The sequence below is a fragment of the Meles meles genome, chromosome 5, assembly GCF_922984935.1.
Source record: "Meles meles chromosome 5, mMelMel3.1 paternal haplotype, whole genome shotgun sequence".
Lineage (NCBI taxonomy): Eukaryota > Metazoa > Chordata > Mammalia > Carnivora > Mustelidae > Meles > Meles meles.
Genome location: NC_060070.1, coordinates 100,939,327 through 100,956,120, shown reverse-complemented (window position 1 = coordinate 100,956,120; position 16,794 = coordinate 100,939,327). Strand labels below are relative to the sequence as shown.

Genomic DNA, 16,794 nt, shown 5'->3' with positions numbered 1-16,794 from the left:
CTGCTCTGTGTTCACCCTGCCAACCTCCCATTCAACCCATTATCATTTACCAGCTCTACCACTGGAATAATCTCCTCTCTAGGATTCCTGAGTTCCATTCTACCCCTCTTCATTCCAGTCTGAAGGGATTACTTTAAACACATGACTCTAATTGTCTAAAATCCTTTGCGCCAAACACTGTGTCTCTGCTGCCCCATCTCATCACCTTGCCCCGCCTGACTTCAGTGTGTTGTGGTGTACAGTTCTATGCCCACTACCAGGACACTTACCCCCAAAAGCATATGGGAGATCTCAACCAGGGCACCCTCCATACCGACCAATAGAAGGCCCCCAGCAGGACTAAGCCCCAATTGCACACCTTGGTATCAGCTCAGTAACATACACTTTAATGGGTTTCCTGTGTCTCTGTTTCCATTTTCCCTGCTCCTTGCTCTGTCTTCCTGGAATCACCACACAAATAAACTACCTGTACCCAAGTCCTTGCCTCACGCTCTGCTTTCAGAGGAACCCAAACCACAGCATTTTGTAGTATCTTCCTATCAATTTTAGGTATCAAGCCCCCAATTTTTTTTTCCCACTTTATTTTTTTCAGCATAACAGTATTCATTGTTTTTGCACAACACCCAGTGCTCCATGCAAAACGTGCCCTCCCTATTACCCACCACCTGTTCCCCCAACCTCCCACCCCAGACCCTTCAAAACCCTCAGGTTGTTTTTCAGAGTCCATAGTCTCTTATGGTTCGCCTCACCTCCCCAATGTCCATAGCCCGCTCCCCCTCTCCCAATCCCACCTTCCCCCAGCAACCCCCAGTTTGTTTTGTGAGATTAAGAGTCATTTATGGTTTGTCTCCCTCCCAATCCCATCTTGTTTCATTTATTCTTCTCCTATCCCCCTAACCCCCCATGTTGCTTCTCCATGTCCTCATATCAGGGAGATCATATGATAGTTGTCTTTCTCTGATTGACTTATTTCAGTAAGCACGATACGCTCTAGTTCCATCCACGTCATCGCAAATGGCAAGATTTCATTTCTTTTGATGGCTGCATAGTATTCCATTGTGTATATATACCACATCTTCTTGATCCATTCATCTGTTGATGGACATCTAGGTTCTTTCCATAGTTTGGCTATTGTAGACATTGCTGCTATAAACATTCGGGTACACGTGCCCCTTCGGATCACTACGTCTGTATCTTTAGGGTAAATACCCAGTAGTGCAATTGCTGGGTCATAGGGTAGTTCTGTTTTCAACATTTTGAGGAACCTCCATGCTGTTTTCCAGAGTGGTTGCACCAGCTTGCATTCCCACCAACAGTGTAGGAGGGTTCCCCTTTCTCCACATCCTCGCCAGCATCTGTCATTTCCTGACTTGTTAATTTTAGCCATTCTGACTGGTGTGAGGTGATATCTCATTGTGGTTTTGATTTGTATTTCCCTGATGCCGAGTGACGTGGAGCACTTTTTCATGTGTCTGTTGGCCATCTGGATGTCTTCTTTGCAGAAATGTCTGTTCATGTCCTCTGCCCATTTCTTGATTGGATTGTTTGTTCTTTGGGTGTTGAGTTTGCTAAGTTCCTTATAGATTTTGGATACTAGCCCTTTATCTGATATGTCGTTTGCAAATATCTTCTCCCATTCTGTCAGTTGTCTTTTGGTTTTGTTAACTGTTTCCTTTGCTGTGCAAAAGCTTTTGATCTTGATGAAATCCCAAGAGTTCATTTTTGCCCTTGCTTCCCTTGCCTTTGCCGTTGTTCCTAGGAAGATGTTGCTACGGCTGAGGTCGAAGAGGTTGCTGCCTGCATTCTCCTCAAGGATTTTGATGGATTCCTTTCTCACATTGAGGTCCTTCATCCATTTGGAGTCTATTTTCGTGTGTGGTGTAAGGAAGTGGTCCAATTTCATTTTTCTGCATGTGGCTGTCCAATTTTCCCAGCACCATTTATTGAAGAGTCAAGCCCCCAATTTTTAATGTGACCTACAACATGCTGCATCACTTGGCTGCTCCCTGTTTTCTTTAGTCTCATCTCCTGTCACTAACCCCCTGCTGACGTCATTCTTGTCACTCTGGCCTTTCACCTTCTTGAACTCATCAGACACCTTTTTTAATTTTTTTTAAAGTCAAATACCTTTCCACCCCTAGCCTTCACGTTGATATTCCCTGCCTCCTGCCTCCAGGGGCTAAATTCTGCTGATCCTTCAGGTCTTAATTAAAATATCATCTCTTTTCAGAAGTGCTTCCTGGTAGCCCAGACTAAATTCGGTTCCTTTGGGATCTGCTCTCACTGTGTCCTGTGCCTTTCCTTCCTGGCACTCAGTACAGAAAGTGATGATTCACTGCCCACCCTCCTGCCACCGTGTCAGGCTCATGAGGGATGCCCCTCTCACCATTGTATCCCTAGTGCATGACAAGACCCCTGCCATGCAGGAGAGGCTAAAGAGTATTTGGGGCGTGAACTCCACCAGCAGACCACGTGACAGTGGGGACAGAGTGTGAGAGTGAGGTGGAAAGATGGAAGTTAGCCTCCCATTATCCAGCAGGAAGACCTTCAGGAAAATCACACGACTTCTCTGTTTCTTCATTTCCTTCCTTGTCCCATCTGTTTCCCCGGGGCTGCTGGAAGAGTCCAATGAGACCATGTGATTGCAGGGCGATGAGAGATGGAACCTGGAAACTTGAGTTTCCGGTTAGCCTATAGGGTTCTCTTTCTCTCCCCTCAGGCTGTTGGCTGGGGTTGGCAGACAACTTCTGTATAGGGCCACACAGTAAATATTTCAGGCTTGGCAGGCCACATGGTCTGTGTTCTTGTAAAAGCAGCCATAGGCCACGTATACATGAATGAGTGTGGTTGTATTCCAATAAAACACTTTTTGGAAACTGAAATGTGAGTTTCATAAAATTTTCACACGTCGTGAATTCTTAATCTTCTTTTGATGTGTTTTCCCCAACTATTTAAAGAGATGGGGTACAGTTGGCTCATGGGCCATAGTTTGCCAGTTCCTGCACCAGAGGGTCTAGAACTGCGTTGTCCAACAGGGTAGCAAGTAACCATAGGGCATTTAAATGTGAATTTTATTAAAAGCTGAGTTCCTATGTTATGCTAGCCATATTCCAAGTACTCTCTACCCAGATTTGTGTAGTCTTGTGACTACCATACTAGACAGCACAGAACATTCCCATCAATACAGAAAGTTCTGTTAGAAAGCTCTAGTCTAGATCAAAGAAGCCTGAGGGATTAGCCTCCAGGACAAAGTTAGCCAATTTGTGATGGAGCAAGATAGCTGGAGAGGTCTTGCCCTGCCTTTCCCTGCCCTGTACCACCTCTGGGAAATTTTGTGATGTAGGTTTGATTGCACTGCCGGGCTTTAAAATGAATGTTTTGGATGGTATAGTATTTGGTGGAAATTGAAACCAGCTTTAAGCACTATTCATTAGATTCAGAATGAAAACATTTTTTTGTTTTGTTTTGGGTTTGAGGTTTTTTAGGTTTTGGGGTTTTTTGTTTATCCACCCACCCTCTCCCATCCCTGAATGAAACCATTTTTAAACAAGAAAGTTGAGCCTGGTACTGGGAATAAGCACATTATATGTTTCTTTGTTCTCTTTTAGAATGAAAAGAAAGTTTTATTCCTGGGAGGAATGCATGAACCTTCGGGAGGTTAAGGTATTTATTAATACACCAGGGAATAATTTATGTATGGTTGATTAAAATAGCTTTATACCTGCTTAGATTTATGGTTGATAGTGTTAGTCATTCTGTTTGAATTGTTCCACTGATGCCAACAAAAGGGGGCAAATAACAACATTATACAACGAATAGCTCAAAGGAGAAGCTTGCTAAAATACTAAGAAATCTACTTTTTTAAACTTCAGTATAGTACTGTTAACTAAACCACAGATTTATTCCGATCTCACACATTTCCCACTAATATTCTTTCCCTTTCCAAATGTCGTGAAATGTACATATGTGAAATTTACCATATTACGAATTTGTAAGTGCACCATTCAGTGGTATTTATGACATTTGTATTGGGCCTCACTTCCATCCACCTCCAGAACTCTCTTCATCTTGCACACCTGAAACTCTGAACCCATTAAACAACAACCCCTGCGACCCCTCTGCCCCCAGCCCTTGGCAAACACCCTTTTAATTTCTGTCTCTATGAAATTGACCGCTCCAGGCACCTCAGGTAAGGGGAAATCATACAGTATTTCTTTTTTGTGCCTGGCTTTTTTCACTTGGCGTCATGTCTTCAAGGTTCATGTCATAGTCTGGGTCAGAGTTTCCTTCCTTTTTAAGGCAAAATCCTAGTCAGTTATAGGTATATGCCACATTTTGTTGATCCACTCACCCGTTGATGGACACTTGGGCTGCTCCTACCTTTTGGCTCTTGTGAACCTTCTCATTTCTTTAAGCTCTTCCTTTCCACTGGCTCCTTCTCTTCAGTCTCTAAATAAATATATGTACCCTCTCTCCTCCCTGATCAACTGAGCAGCGAGCCTGGCGTGGGGCTCAATCCCAGGACCCCAGGATAATGGCCTGAGCCAAAGACAGACGCTTAACTGACTGAGCCCCTTAGGCACCCCGCCAGTTTGTTTTCTTAGGCATTTTCTTGCCTGCAAGTGTTGAGTGCTGTCTTCTCCCAGGGCTGTATGACTGTGCTTTTTGCCCTGCTGTCCTACCTCTTTTTTTTTTTAATAGATTTTATTTATTTATTTATTAGAGAGAGAGCATGAGAAGAGAGAGGTCAGCGGGAGAAGCAGACTCCCTGCTGAGCAGAGAGCCCGATGCGGGACTTGATCCCGGGACTCCAGGATCATGACCTGAGCCAAAGGCAGTGGCTTAACCAACTGAGCCACCCAGGTGCCCCTGTCCTGCGTCTTTCTTGCCTTTACCAGGTGCTCTATAGTTCCCCCGTTAAAGAGCGATGATTTCTCACATTCCATCCTTACCGGTGTTCTCCTTTGCTCCAAGTCTCCCCCCGAGTAATTTCATTGACTTCCCTCACTTCAGTGGTCTCGTCAGATCTTTTATTCTTCATAAGCATTGGACCAGGGGTTGACGAATGGCCACGTCCTGTTTAAATGTAATTTTGTTGGAACACTTGTCCACTTATATACATATTATCTATGGTGGATTTCATGCTTTGGTAGCAAAGTTGAGTATTTGTGGCAGGGACCTAGATAGCTTAAAATATTTATTCTCTGTCCTTTTAAGGAAAGTTTGCTGACACCTGCTTCAGGCCCACATATCCAACTGCTTCATGGATATCAGTACCTGAATTTTCTAGAATGTCTGCCTCTCCTAGTGCTCCTGTTTTCTCCCTCTTCTGCTAATGATCATTTACCCATTCACCCAGAAACTGCAACTCACTGTAGGTGGCCTCTGTGACCTCACTTCCTCCACATCTCCTCCACCCTGTGTTCTGTCCCCAGAATGATCTCGGCGACATTCAGCTGCTCACACACTACCTACCGTTTCCTGAGAGACTACTGTGAGCCAGACAGCACATGCACTGTCTTATTTCATTCTCATGATTACCTCACGAGGAAACTGTTAGTACCTTGGGTTTGCTGCTGAGAACAGCTGCGACCCAGAGACTCAGTCACGTGCTTGAGGTAACAACAACTCTAAGGCCACAAAGCTTGGTTTCAGACCCACGTTTGTCAGGCTTCAAGGCATATACATCTGGCATCCAACCAGTGTCTTCCCTGCCTACTTCCCCCATTGGAGTCTTCTGGATGGGCTTCCTTCAGAACCAAACTGGGGTGGTTCTCATCCCTCAGGCATAGACCACGCCATTCCACTCCCACACCCATACCTAAGAAGGGCTTCTCTCCTGACATACACTTTCCCTCCCACTGCGTCTAGATGCTACTCTTCCTTCAAGTCATATTGAGAATAATACACTCATTGACCATTCAGTTTGCTGATCGTTTCTTCCTGAAACATTTCTAAGTTGTCTCTGTCTCTTGTCTCTAAGTTATCTTTAACTTATCTCTGTCAGTCTCTTGACCCTAATAAAATCTCCTTCATTCTGTTCTGTGGATTTTGCATTCATGCCCTCTCTTCTTAATTAGGCTGTTTGCCCTTTACAGGCAAGGACTGTGTCTCATGCCCCAGGGCCCCCTTGAGGAGCAGTACCTTGTGGTTTTGTTTAGTTGTTAAGAACCTTCACCCACGTGAGGATCCACAGTCTCCACTTGGACTACTGACCTGGGTTTAATCTGCTATTTGTGCTTCTCAGCTCTAACTGTCCTGTCTCTTCCTCTCCTTATAAACCTTCCCTGTGCCTAAATAAGATGCCTTCTCTCCGTAATGAGTCACATGAAATCTCCCACACAAAATTCATCCCTTTTATATTAAACCAATAATGACTTTACTTGTCCATGGGGCTCACGTAGAAACAACTATGAGCCCTGAACCCGTAATTCATGCTCAAAACACACGTCAGCCCAAGCATTTAAGGTACTCTGCTCCTTACCTAGAATCCTCCTCTTGGAAAGCTTAAAAAAACCTACTTCCTTTTCCGCTGACTGAATTTGCCCAGTTCGTTCTGCTGCTCACCCGCTGGACGTGTGTCAACTGTGGCTGGGATGCATTTTAAGCGAATCGAAAAGGCGGCTGCAGGATTGAATACTTACGAGTTAAGCAATGTTTGTGTTTGTTACTCATGGAGAACCTGGAAACCAGCCTAACTAAAACAAGTAGTTGGCCTGGTTGGGTCATTCTAGAAGGATCCAACCTTCGGTTGAGGATTTCCTGCCTGAGAGTCTCCTTGGCAGGAGTTTGTCTTTCAGGAAAGAGGCTCCAGAAGACTTTGATTTTGTTCTCATTCACTGGCCATATTTCCTCTCTCTTCCTGGTGGCTTGAAGTAACTCGATGTGTTTACAGCACTCCCAAGCTCTGATTCCTTGGGTGCATTATTACTGGGTGTCCTTCTAGATTTGGATATTCATGTTCACCTTTTTATCTTCAGCCACCGTGTGTATTTTATAAAAGAAGTGTTCTTTTGAAGGAAATTCAAACATCAGGAGGGCTTTACAATGTATTTTTATCGGAGTCACTTCTCTGTGAGGAGAAGGCTTTTGGAATTAAAGGGCTCATCCCACTGGCCTGTGGCCCTTGGAGGCTCCCTTGCAGGAGACTCTTAATCAAATTCTGACCATCTGGTGAGCAAAGCTGCAGTTTCTCTGGCTGTGGTACATGAATAGGATCACTGCTCACGAATGAAAAAGTGTACCCGATCACCATCAACAGAACTAATGATGCAAACAGAAAAAAGTTGACAGGTAGGTGCGACAGGAACAGGAGAACTGCACGTGCACAAGGATAAAAAATCAGGTCATGCCCCATTTTCTGAGCCACCCTCTTGTTTCTCATCACCTGCCTGACCTTTTTTGCCTTTGCTGTTCTTGAAAGCAGAACTCTTTTCTCCCTTCTCACCTTGGAGGGGCCGCGGGATGGGAGACTTTGCAATGAGATTTCTCCTCTTTTTTTTAAAAGATTTTATTTCTTTCTTTGACACAGAGAGAGAGAGAGATTGACAGTGAGAGAGGAACACAAGCAGGGAAAGCAGGAGAAGGAGAAGCAGGCTTTCCACTGAGCAGGCAGCCTGATGCCGGGCTCGATCCCAGGATCCTGGGAACATGACCTGAGCCGAAGGCAGACATTGGATGACTGAGCCACCCATGTGCCCTGAGATTTCTCCTCTTCCTCCTTTCTCCTTTAAAACTCACATTGGTGGGGGATGGGCTAGATGGGGGATGGGCATGAAGGAGGGCACTTGTTGGGATGAGCGCTGGGTGTTGCATGTGAGTGATGAATCACTAAACACCACTTCTGAAAGCCAGTACCACATCATGTGTTAACTAACTTGAGTTAAATAAAATATTTAAAAAAAAATAAAACACCCATTGTAAGGACTGCTGTGTGCCTCATAGACACACATGAGTCCAACGAAGTTGAGAGCCTCGGGCTATCATCACCCTCTGTCTATGAGAACAATTTCCCGTTCAAAGCGTCTGCAGACTGTTGGCTGGTCATCTCGGCCCAGAGCAGCTGCCTTCTCTAATACTAAAATGATCAAAGCCTCAGCTTCCCATTGGTTGCCTTCTGGCCGTTTTCATGGCATGAATTCCATCATCTAGAGGGAGTGCGCCTAAAATAGCCCAAGCCCATTGCCTGGTGCAGCAGGTGGCTAGAAATACCCGTCATGGTCAAGTACTTACTGGCTAGTCAGCTAATCGCAATGCCTTTGCTGCATGAAGTCATTACTGACTTCGGAGAAATACCATGTATTGTCAATGAAATGGGAATTGTGGCATTTCTGTGGTTCTAGATTTAGATGTTTCTTCCGAAGTATACGTGCCACTGCTTTTCTTATCCAACAACAGATTTTCTCTCATTTTTTTCTGTTTCTCCTTTCAGTCTTTAAAGAAGCTCAACCATGCCAATGTAGTAAAATTAAAAGAAGTTATCAGGGAAAATGATCATCTTTATTTTATCTTCGAGTACATGAAGGAAAATCTTTACCAGCTCATTAAGGAAAGGTACCGTTTGGTCGTCACGATCTTAGAAATAAAGACCACAAAGTGCATGTGTTTTCTTTTGCTTTTGTCTATCGTACTTAACGCTGCTTAGGCTTCCCTGTTGAAAGCCGCCGGGTAGATGAGGGGCCCAGCCCACATTCCTGCTCGGGAGGCCTCGGGATGGCTTCATAGAAGCGACTTTCAGTGCAGCCGTTTTCATGCTTCAATGGGTTATTCACCCAGAGAAGCTCAGAGATTGAACAGAAACTCTGCAGCTTTCCATTCCCACGAGGACGTATGGACAGAGCAACTAGAGGTCAGGGTGTCATGGCCTCATTTATTCTGATGCCTCCATGGAGAACTTGGTTTCTCGAACTTCCCTTCTTGCTATACAGGGTGCAGAGGCTTACGTGCTGGGAAGAGGAAACTAATAACAAACTTGCCTGCTATGGTCATTTTGAACTTTTGACCTAAAGTGAGCCACGTGGAACTTCTCGGGGATATTTTCTCAGTGGCAAATGAGTACCATTCACAGCTTCTCTCTGAATGAACTCAGTCAATAAATACAGTCTTCACGGTCACCAACAGCAGAAAAGCAGCATGGCTTGCCTGACTTGGAGGGGAATACAGCACTATCCCCTACTATCTACTACATTTCGTAAGGACTTCATCTGGAAGACCTCAGATTTTCCCCATTACAAATTTTTCAAGTTTCGTATTATGGAGAGAGAAGATTTTTATATGATAGATCAGAGGTTTTAGAGGGGTGGCTCCCATAAAATGTTTAATCTTTTCTTCTTAGTAACATAACTGAATATACCAATTGCCAATATGCCAATACAGCAGTGTTGACAAGGTAGCTGCCTTGTATGGACAAATGATTGTTTTTCTTTGGTCTTTGTTATCAAAGGACCTGGTCACATTTGTGTGTAAGCAAATGTTTTCTTGAATTCCTACTGTATAACCAAAAGAACAGGAACATAGAGTATTTGTTTTCATATGTAAATCTAGATTTATAACTTTTTTCCTCCTCTGTCCCATCCAGAAATAAGTTGTTTCCTGAATCTGCCATAAGGAATATCATGTACCAGATATTACAAGGACTTGCATTTATTCACAAACACGGTAGGTGATTTAGAGTACTGTGCTTTTTAACAGCAGTGAAATGTTATCAGATAGAAGGTACAGGAAGCATCAGGGTCTTTGGTGACTGCCTCCCAGAAGAGGTTGCTGGGTTGAGAGGCTGGCAGTGGGGTTTGGGTTATGTTCTCTGTTGTAACTTGATTTCTGAATTTTTCTCGTTGTTTATCATGTCTATGTGTTCTTATTCTTTAGGCTTTAAGGTTAAGCTCACTGGTTATAGATCTAACAGTTATTCCTGCCCGTTATCTGGTGTATTAATAAGACCCCTTAGATTAGGATTCAGAGACATTTCCACATGTTATGTTTAATCTACCTTTACTGCTTCTGTGTGGCTTCTCATTTTTCTGATGTATTATATTGCAGTTCAGAAGCCTTCAAAAATGGCCTAACAAAATTTATTCGAAACAGGAAAATAAAATCAATTAAAAGTTAGCAAAGAGGTGGGGCGCCTGGGTGGTTTGGTGGCTTAGGCCTCTGCCTTCGGCTCAGGTCATGATCTCAGGGTCCTGGGATTGAGTCCCGCATCAGGCTCTCTTCTGGGAGGGGAGCCTGCTTACTCCTCTCTCTCTCTCTGCCTGCCTCTCTGCCTACTTGTGATCTCTCTCTGTCAAATAAAATAAATTTAAATATATATATATATATAAATTTTTTTTAAAAGTTAGCAAAGAGGGGCTCCTGGGTGGCTCAGTGAGTTAAGCTGCTGCCTTTGGCTCAGGTCAGGATCCCGGAGTCCTGGGATCGAGCCCCATAACAGGCTTCTCCTGCTCTGCAGGGAGCCTGCTTCTCCCTCTCCTTCTGCCTGCCACTCCCCCTGCTTGTGCTCTCTCTCTCTCTCTCTCTCTCAGTCAAATAAATAATAATATCTTTAAAAACAAAATAAAACAAACAGAAAGTTAGCAAAGAAAAAGACAAAAGGTATGGATAGAGCTAAAGGGGGAAGTTAATTGGCAAAATGTGTGTCTGCAAGTTCTATTTAAGTAAAAGAAATAGGCTATAGATTTGATTTTGAGCTTGCTTTCTGACAATGCAAAATGTGAAACATTACCAAACTATATCCAACGTAGTTCCCCCAGCCCTAGTAAAAATAGTCCAGTTGCCCAAGAGAGGCAGAACTATTCTTGGAACTAAGACCAAAGAGGTTTATCTCATGAATCCTTCTAGAGGATTCTAGTTTGCATAGAGCAGTTTCATGTCATGTCCCTTATTCTAGGCCAGTTATATCACTTGGTCAGAGAAAACAGTCCTGCTGGGAACCAGTGTGATTCACTGTAAGGATGGTCCAGGGGCGCCTGAGTGGCTCAGTGGGTTAAAGCCTCTGCCTTCGGCTCAGGTCATGATCTCAGAGTCCTGGGATCGAGCCCCGCATCGGGCTCTCTGCTCAGCAGGGAGCCTGCTTCCCCCTCTCTCTGCCTGCCTCTCTGCCTACTTGTGATCTCTCTCTCTGTCAAATAAGTAAATAAAATCTTTAAAAAAAAAAGGATCGTCCAAGGAGCGATTTAGAATATCTAGAGGAACAGATGGCCACATATTCGCTGGGAAGTCCTCCAAGACTATTGTCCATAGCTGAAGATTGGAAAGGTGCTGAGTAGCAATGACTCTGAGGCTATATTTTCCAGCAAACACCTGGGGGGTTACTAAGTCTCTGCTACTAACTAGACACAGACCCACCTTCTTGTGAACCTAGAGCCATGGGATGGACGTGTCCCCCAGTGGAGCCAGGAGTTCTGTGGGGGGTCATTTGAAGACACTTTAACTTGAAAGACAGATGGACCAAGCAGTTGATCTTGCAGAGGCGGAAAGCCGTTCAGTTCACCCCCAGCCTGAAGATGTTGCCACTGCAAATACTGCACCATCAGATGAGTTTCATTACCCAGTAGGGACCCCGGGTGGAAGCCCTTTGATAATACGGTCAGCACAGATTTGACAGATTGGCAGGGAGTAGAAAAGACACCGCACCTTAGCCAGTGGCACGACTCATCTGGGATCCTTCCCAGCCCGTCTTTAACCTCTAAGCAGCCCCTCGGTTAGAGGCTAAATGAAGCACAGACAGATAGACAGAGGCTCTCTGTGCAAATCCATGTTGGCCTCAGGCATATGCTGAAGAACCAGTGAGTAATAATGCAAGACTGAGTCCACTTGTGAACCAATTCCAGGAGAGAGTTTTTAGTAAACAGTCAGCCTGATTCTGCTGGCATTGATAGAGCCTTCATTCACCAGGATTCACAAGGGATGGAATTTGCAAAACATGAAAAACTGGTATGGTGTCTAAGGGACAAATCGGGGGAGAAGGGTAACTTACTACAAGTAAGAGCCCAGCAGAAGGAAGTGACGAGAAACCAATGAGATTCTCAAAAGGGAAAGGTCAACCAGAATGTTTTCACCTAGGGACAGTCACATCATGGCTTAGTTACTCAGGCTGTTGACTCAGTCCTGGAAACTGAGTAGTGGACCTAAGAGAAAGTGAATATTCATTAGCTTTCTCTTCTTGTCCTTGGGTTGCTTTTCATGAAACTCGGCTTTCTGTTGCCAGAAAGGACTTATAATCTTTTTGCCTGGGTCTCTACCTGATTGCATCAAATGAACACACACGCTCACACACGCGCCTCATCCTGTACATACACATCTACACATACACAAGCCCACGTACCTGCATGTGCGCCACCCCCCCAACACCTGCACACACCCACACCCGCGAATGCATGTGTGTGCACCCACACGTGCATATTTGTATCCAGTAATGTAGCTTCCAGACACTAATGTGACACCACAGCCTCTGGGAACTCTACACCGTCAGTTTCCCTCACCCGCCTTGGACACTCAGATCATGTATGAAGACGGCTCAAGGGAAGGCTCAGGTCATGGAGTAAAGTCAGACCACCTCTGTTTTTACAAGCCCTGTGCCATTGCTCTTCCCAAAGATTCTTGTGGACGCTTTTCCCCAGCTGTTAAGTTAAGTGCCCAGATCTAGCATGAGCTTCATAACACTTCATCGGTCATCCAGCTTACTTCCTTACCACTTTCTCAGTGAGCAAGGACAGATGGTATCTATGCCTTCCAAAGAAGAGACTGACGTTCAGAGAAGTTGAAAGACCTGCCAAAGGCCCCCCTGCCGCAAAGTAGTGGGGTGGAGATTAGCTCGGGGATCGTGCCCATTTGTGGTGCTTTACTAGAAGAACCAGCCTTCTCTCACAGAGAAACAGAGAATCAGAGGTGAACAAAATAGTGATAGTAATTGTAGGTGGGAGGGATATTAATTTTAAAGGTCATTTTCATTGATAAATGATTTTCAGAAATATTATAACAGTTGGTTTTTATATCATTGACTTGCCTTTGTTTAAGTACACACGGAACTCCATACTATCCCTTTCCTCCAGTAATGGAAAAGAAAATCATCTCAAGCACTTCACAGATTTGTCTTGTTAGCTTGTTCTTACTGTGAGAAGGTGCATTCTGTCCCCGGGGAGTAGACTCCTTCGAGAGGGGAGAAGAGCGCTACAGGTAGTTGCTATGGCCATAGTTCATGTCACTGAGTACTTTCCCCCTGCAGGGAATGAAAACGTGACTCCACTTGGTGCTGATTGAGCAATGCCAAAGCATATGTACTTTGCTGCAATTACATAATTAATGCAAACCATGTTTCACCCTTGACCTGCCCTTGGAAATGCCCAGCTCACACTTACCCATGCAGGCAGTCAGAAACACCTTAAGTGGCGTGGAGGACAATGTTTTGCCCCCAAAAGTGGTTCTCTGCTTCTGTGTTTCACCACTGTCTGCAGAGCATGACCCGGGTTAGCCCGTGGCCCTTCTGTGCGTTGCTGTCCTGTTGGTCTTCGTGATCATAAAAACACTGTAGTTTTAAATTCAGTAATATCTGTGCAACTAACAGCTTCCATCGCAGGGAGGCATGCCATGTAAATTCCTTGTGTTTCAGTAGTCCCTGGTTATTTCCATATATTCATATCAAGTTCATCATTAACAGAATCCAGCAGAGGGGAAAAAGCCTTCTTTGTGGCTTGATGTTTTCCTTGCCCAAGGGTTGTTGATGAAAAGTAAGCACCACACACTTTCTGCCAGGATGAAAGAGAAGATCCTTCTGTTACTTGACTGGCATGGGGGTACCCTGAAATTAAGTTGAAGGTCTGTTCCTGTCTTCTGGAAGCCAAACAGTTTTGAACTGGAAGGTTCTTATCTTACTAGCACTTTGCTGTTGCATGATGTCTGAATGAACCATCTGTATGGGTTTCCATTGTGAATCGGAAGCCCAGAGGAAGAAGTGGGCTCATTGTGACATGCTCCAGTGCCCACACCAGCAGAACACAGACCTAGCTCCGCACTGGATCAGAGGTTAGCACCACCTCCTCACAGGTGAAGCGCATGGCTAGCTTCCCAAGCCTTAATTCTTTTTTTTTTTTAAAGATTTTATTTATTTATTTGACAGAGAGAGAGAGATCACAAGTAGGCAGAGAGGCAGGCAGAGAGAGAGGAGGAAGCAGGCTCCCTGCGGAGCAGAGAGCCCGATGCGGGGCTCGATCCCAGGACCCTGAGATCATGACCTGAGCCGAAGGCAGCGGCTTAATCCACTGAGCCACCCAGGCGCCCCCAAGCCTTAATTCTTACATGCAAAAAATGGAGCTGTGTCAGCCTGCCCCCCTATTGAGAGGATAAGAGGATTCATACTACTGCTGATGACAAGGTCTCACAACGGGCCAGCGTGCCCAACATGGCTCTAAAACTTTTATAAAATGAACACATTACATCCTGCAAAACAAGCCCTCAAAGTTTCCTTCCCATTTTCCAGATTCAGAAAGTAAGGCACAGAGAGGTTAAGTGATTTTCCAGACAGTGAACAGAATTGAGATTTGACTGGTCTGCACACTTAACCACTATGCTGCATTGCTTCTTATATGGAAATTACAATATTTTGTTAAAATAGAGATGAAAAATAGGGGCATCTGGGTGGCTTAGTCGGTTGGCATCTGCCTTCGGCTTGGGCCATAATCCCAGGGTCCTGGGTTCGAGCCCCACATCAGGCTCCCTGCTCAATGGGGAGTCTGCTTCTTCTCCCTCTGCCTGCTGCTCCCCCTGCTTGTGCGCTCTCCCCTCCCTCCTTCCCTCTCTCTCTGTCAAATAAATAAATAAAATCTTTTTAAAAATAGAGATAAAAAATAAATATATAGAATGTGAGGGTCTTATAGTTTTAATTACGAAGGAATAGAACTCATAGGTATAAGACTAATAGTAGCCAATTTAGTAATGAAAAGCACAGAGGGCTAGATCTTCTAAAGACATATTCCTGAATGCTTCCTAGTTAAAAAGGCTTATACTCAAATACAGTATAGCAAACAACGTATGTCACCTGACCAAGACAGTTTTCATTAGTCATTTGTAAGGCTTTGTTTGCAGTTAAGTTTTTTCCTAGCCAGTGTTCCTCTGATTGTTTGGGGCCTAAAGTATGATCTATAGATCACTGTCAGATACTTACACAGATACATGGTGAGGGTGGGGGGGACCAGAATCTTCATTCTCCTCATTTAATGAGTGTATCTGTTCTGGTGGGATTAAAGAGGAGCTAGCAGTGAGGGAAGGGATAGAGCTTGACTAATGCGAGGAGGTGGTCAGTGTTCACGGGAGCATGATCTATCGAGGAAGCAAGGTGCGAGGTCCACAGTGTGAGAGTGACACTCGTATCGTGGTACAAGTCAGAGTGATGGGACGAAGGCGCTAGTTCGTTGAGGTTGGTGTTACAGATGGTGGCAGAGGGAGCTCGCCATGGGGCTTGGACGCTAGAGGACAAATGATTCATGATGAGGGAAAGGCCACATGCGTTTGGAAATAATAATTTAGCCCAAGTAGAGGAGAAAAAGGGAGTCTAAGAGGAGAAACAGCGTCAAAGGGTACTTGAGAGGACTGGAATCACAAATCCAGATTTAACTGTAAGGACTGAGAGGGAGAGACTAGAGTCCAACAGTACAATGGCGCTAGCCCATTTCTGGTAGCATGGGGAATAATTAACCACCCCCACCCCCGTCACCAACCAGTGACTCAGTTTTCCCATCTGTTCAGTCAGAAAATGATGTTTGCCATTTCTTTTTTTCACCGGTGTGTCTTTAATGCTCTGAGTTTTTAGGAAGAAGTTCCGTGGTCCCACAGTTCATAGCTTTTCAGGGTCACAGGGGTTTTCCTGCGTGCACTGACGAAAGATGACTCTCTGGTAACTGCTTCTGTCTTTGCACATTCTTAAACCAGTTCCAAGATGGGAGCATACAGCCAGGCCTTCTGGGAGATGGAGGGTCCTCTGAAGAACAGAGGGTCCCAACGTGGTGACTCAGTTATACTGAGTTAGAAACTGCCCACTCTGGTGTGCGTTGATCATCTTTATCTAATTCGTCTGATACTAAGCCATCCAAACTTGTCCACATCAGAAAATTCTTTGATTTTAAAGGCTATCCTTGACTAATACTGAATTACCATTTGAATGCTGACGGCCTCAAGTTTGGTTCTCACTATAATTTAGGTTTCAGGTATTATTAATTTGGTTAGGATACTTAAGGAAGTGGTGTGAAGAAGGCCATAGGGTATATATTGGTATGATGGCGGAATAAAGAATGAAGCAATGGAGTATAGACATACTACATTTTTTTTTCTTTCATACACATTTCCACACAAAGGAGATATGTAGGCATATGCACACACATACTCAGATGGCATGCCAATAGCAAAAGTCTCTGTGCCTGTCTCTGGTCTAACCCGGGTGGGACTCCTTTAATTTTCTCAATGCCTTGGATTATGGAAAACAGAAGCAGCCTTTGGTGAGAAGGAAGTACTTCCTCTTGTCACTTGTGGCCCTCTTGAATATATAGGATCCCTTCTATACGTCCAGCCCCTCCTTTTTAAAAAATTCCTTGTGTGGTTTTTTTGTTTTTAAGATTTATTTATTTATTTTAAAGAGAGACCATGGGTGGCAGGGCAGTGGCAGAGGGAGAGAGAGTCTTAAGAAGAACCCACAGTGAGCACAGAGCCCAACACAGGGCTCAGTCTCTTACTCCTGAGATTAGGAACTGAGCCAAAATCAAGAGTCGGGACACTCAACTGACTGTGTCAACCAGGCATCCCCCTTCG

General features: G+C 44.6%; 1 protein-coding gene across 2 annotated transcripts in view; it reads left to right on the top strand.

Moving 5' to 3' along the window:
• Positions 1–16,794, top strand: part of CILK1 (ciliogenesis associated kinase 1) — a 61,117-nt gene that overhangs the window by 23,730 nt on the left and 20,593 nt on the right. The window contains exons 3-5 of one of the 2 annotated variants that reach the window (XM_046005125.1): positions 3,609–3,663; positions 8,432–8,553; positions 9,578–9,657. In XM_046005125.1, the coding sequence (XP_045861081.1) occupies positions 3,609–3,663; positions 8,432–8,553; positions 9,578–9,657 (257 nt within the window). The remainder of the gene's footprint in view (positions 1–3,608; positions 3,664–8,431; positions 8,554–9,577; positions 9,658–16,794) is intronic. The other variant, XM_046005126.1, reaches the window with a different exon arrangement.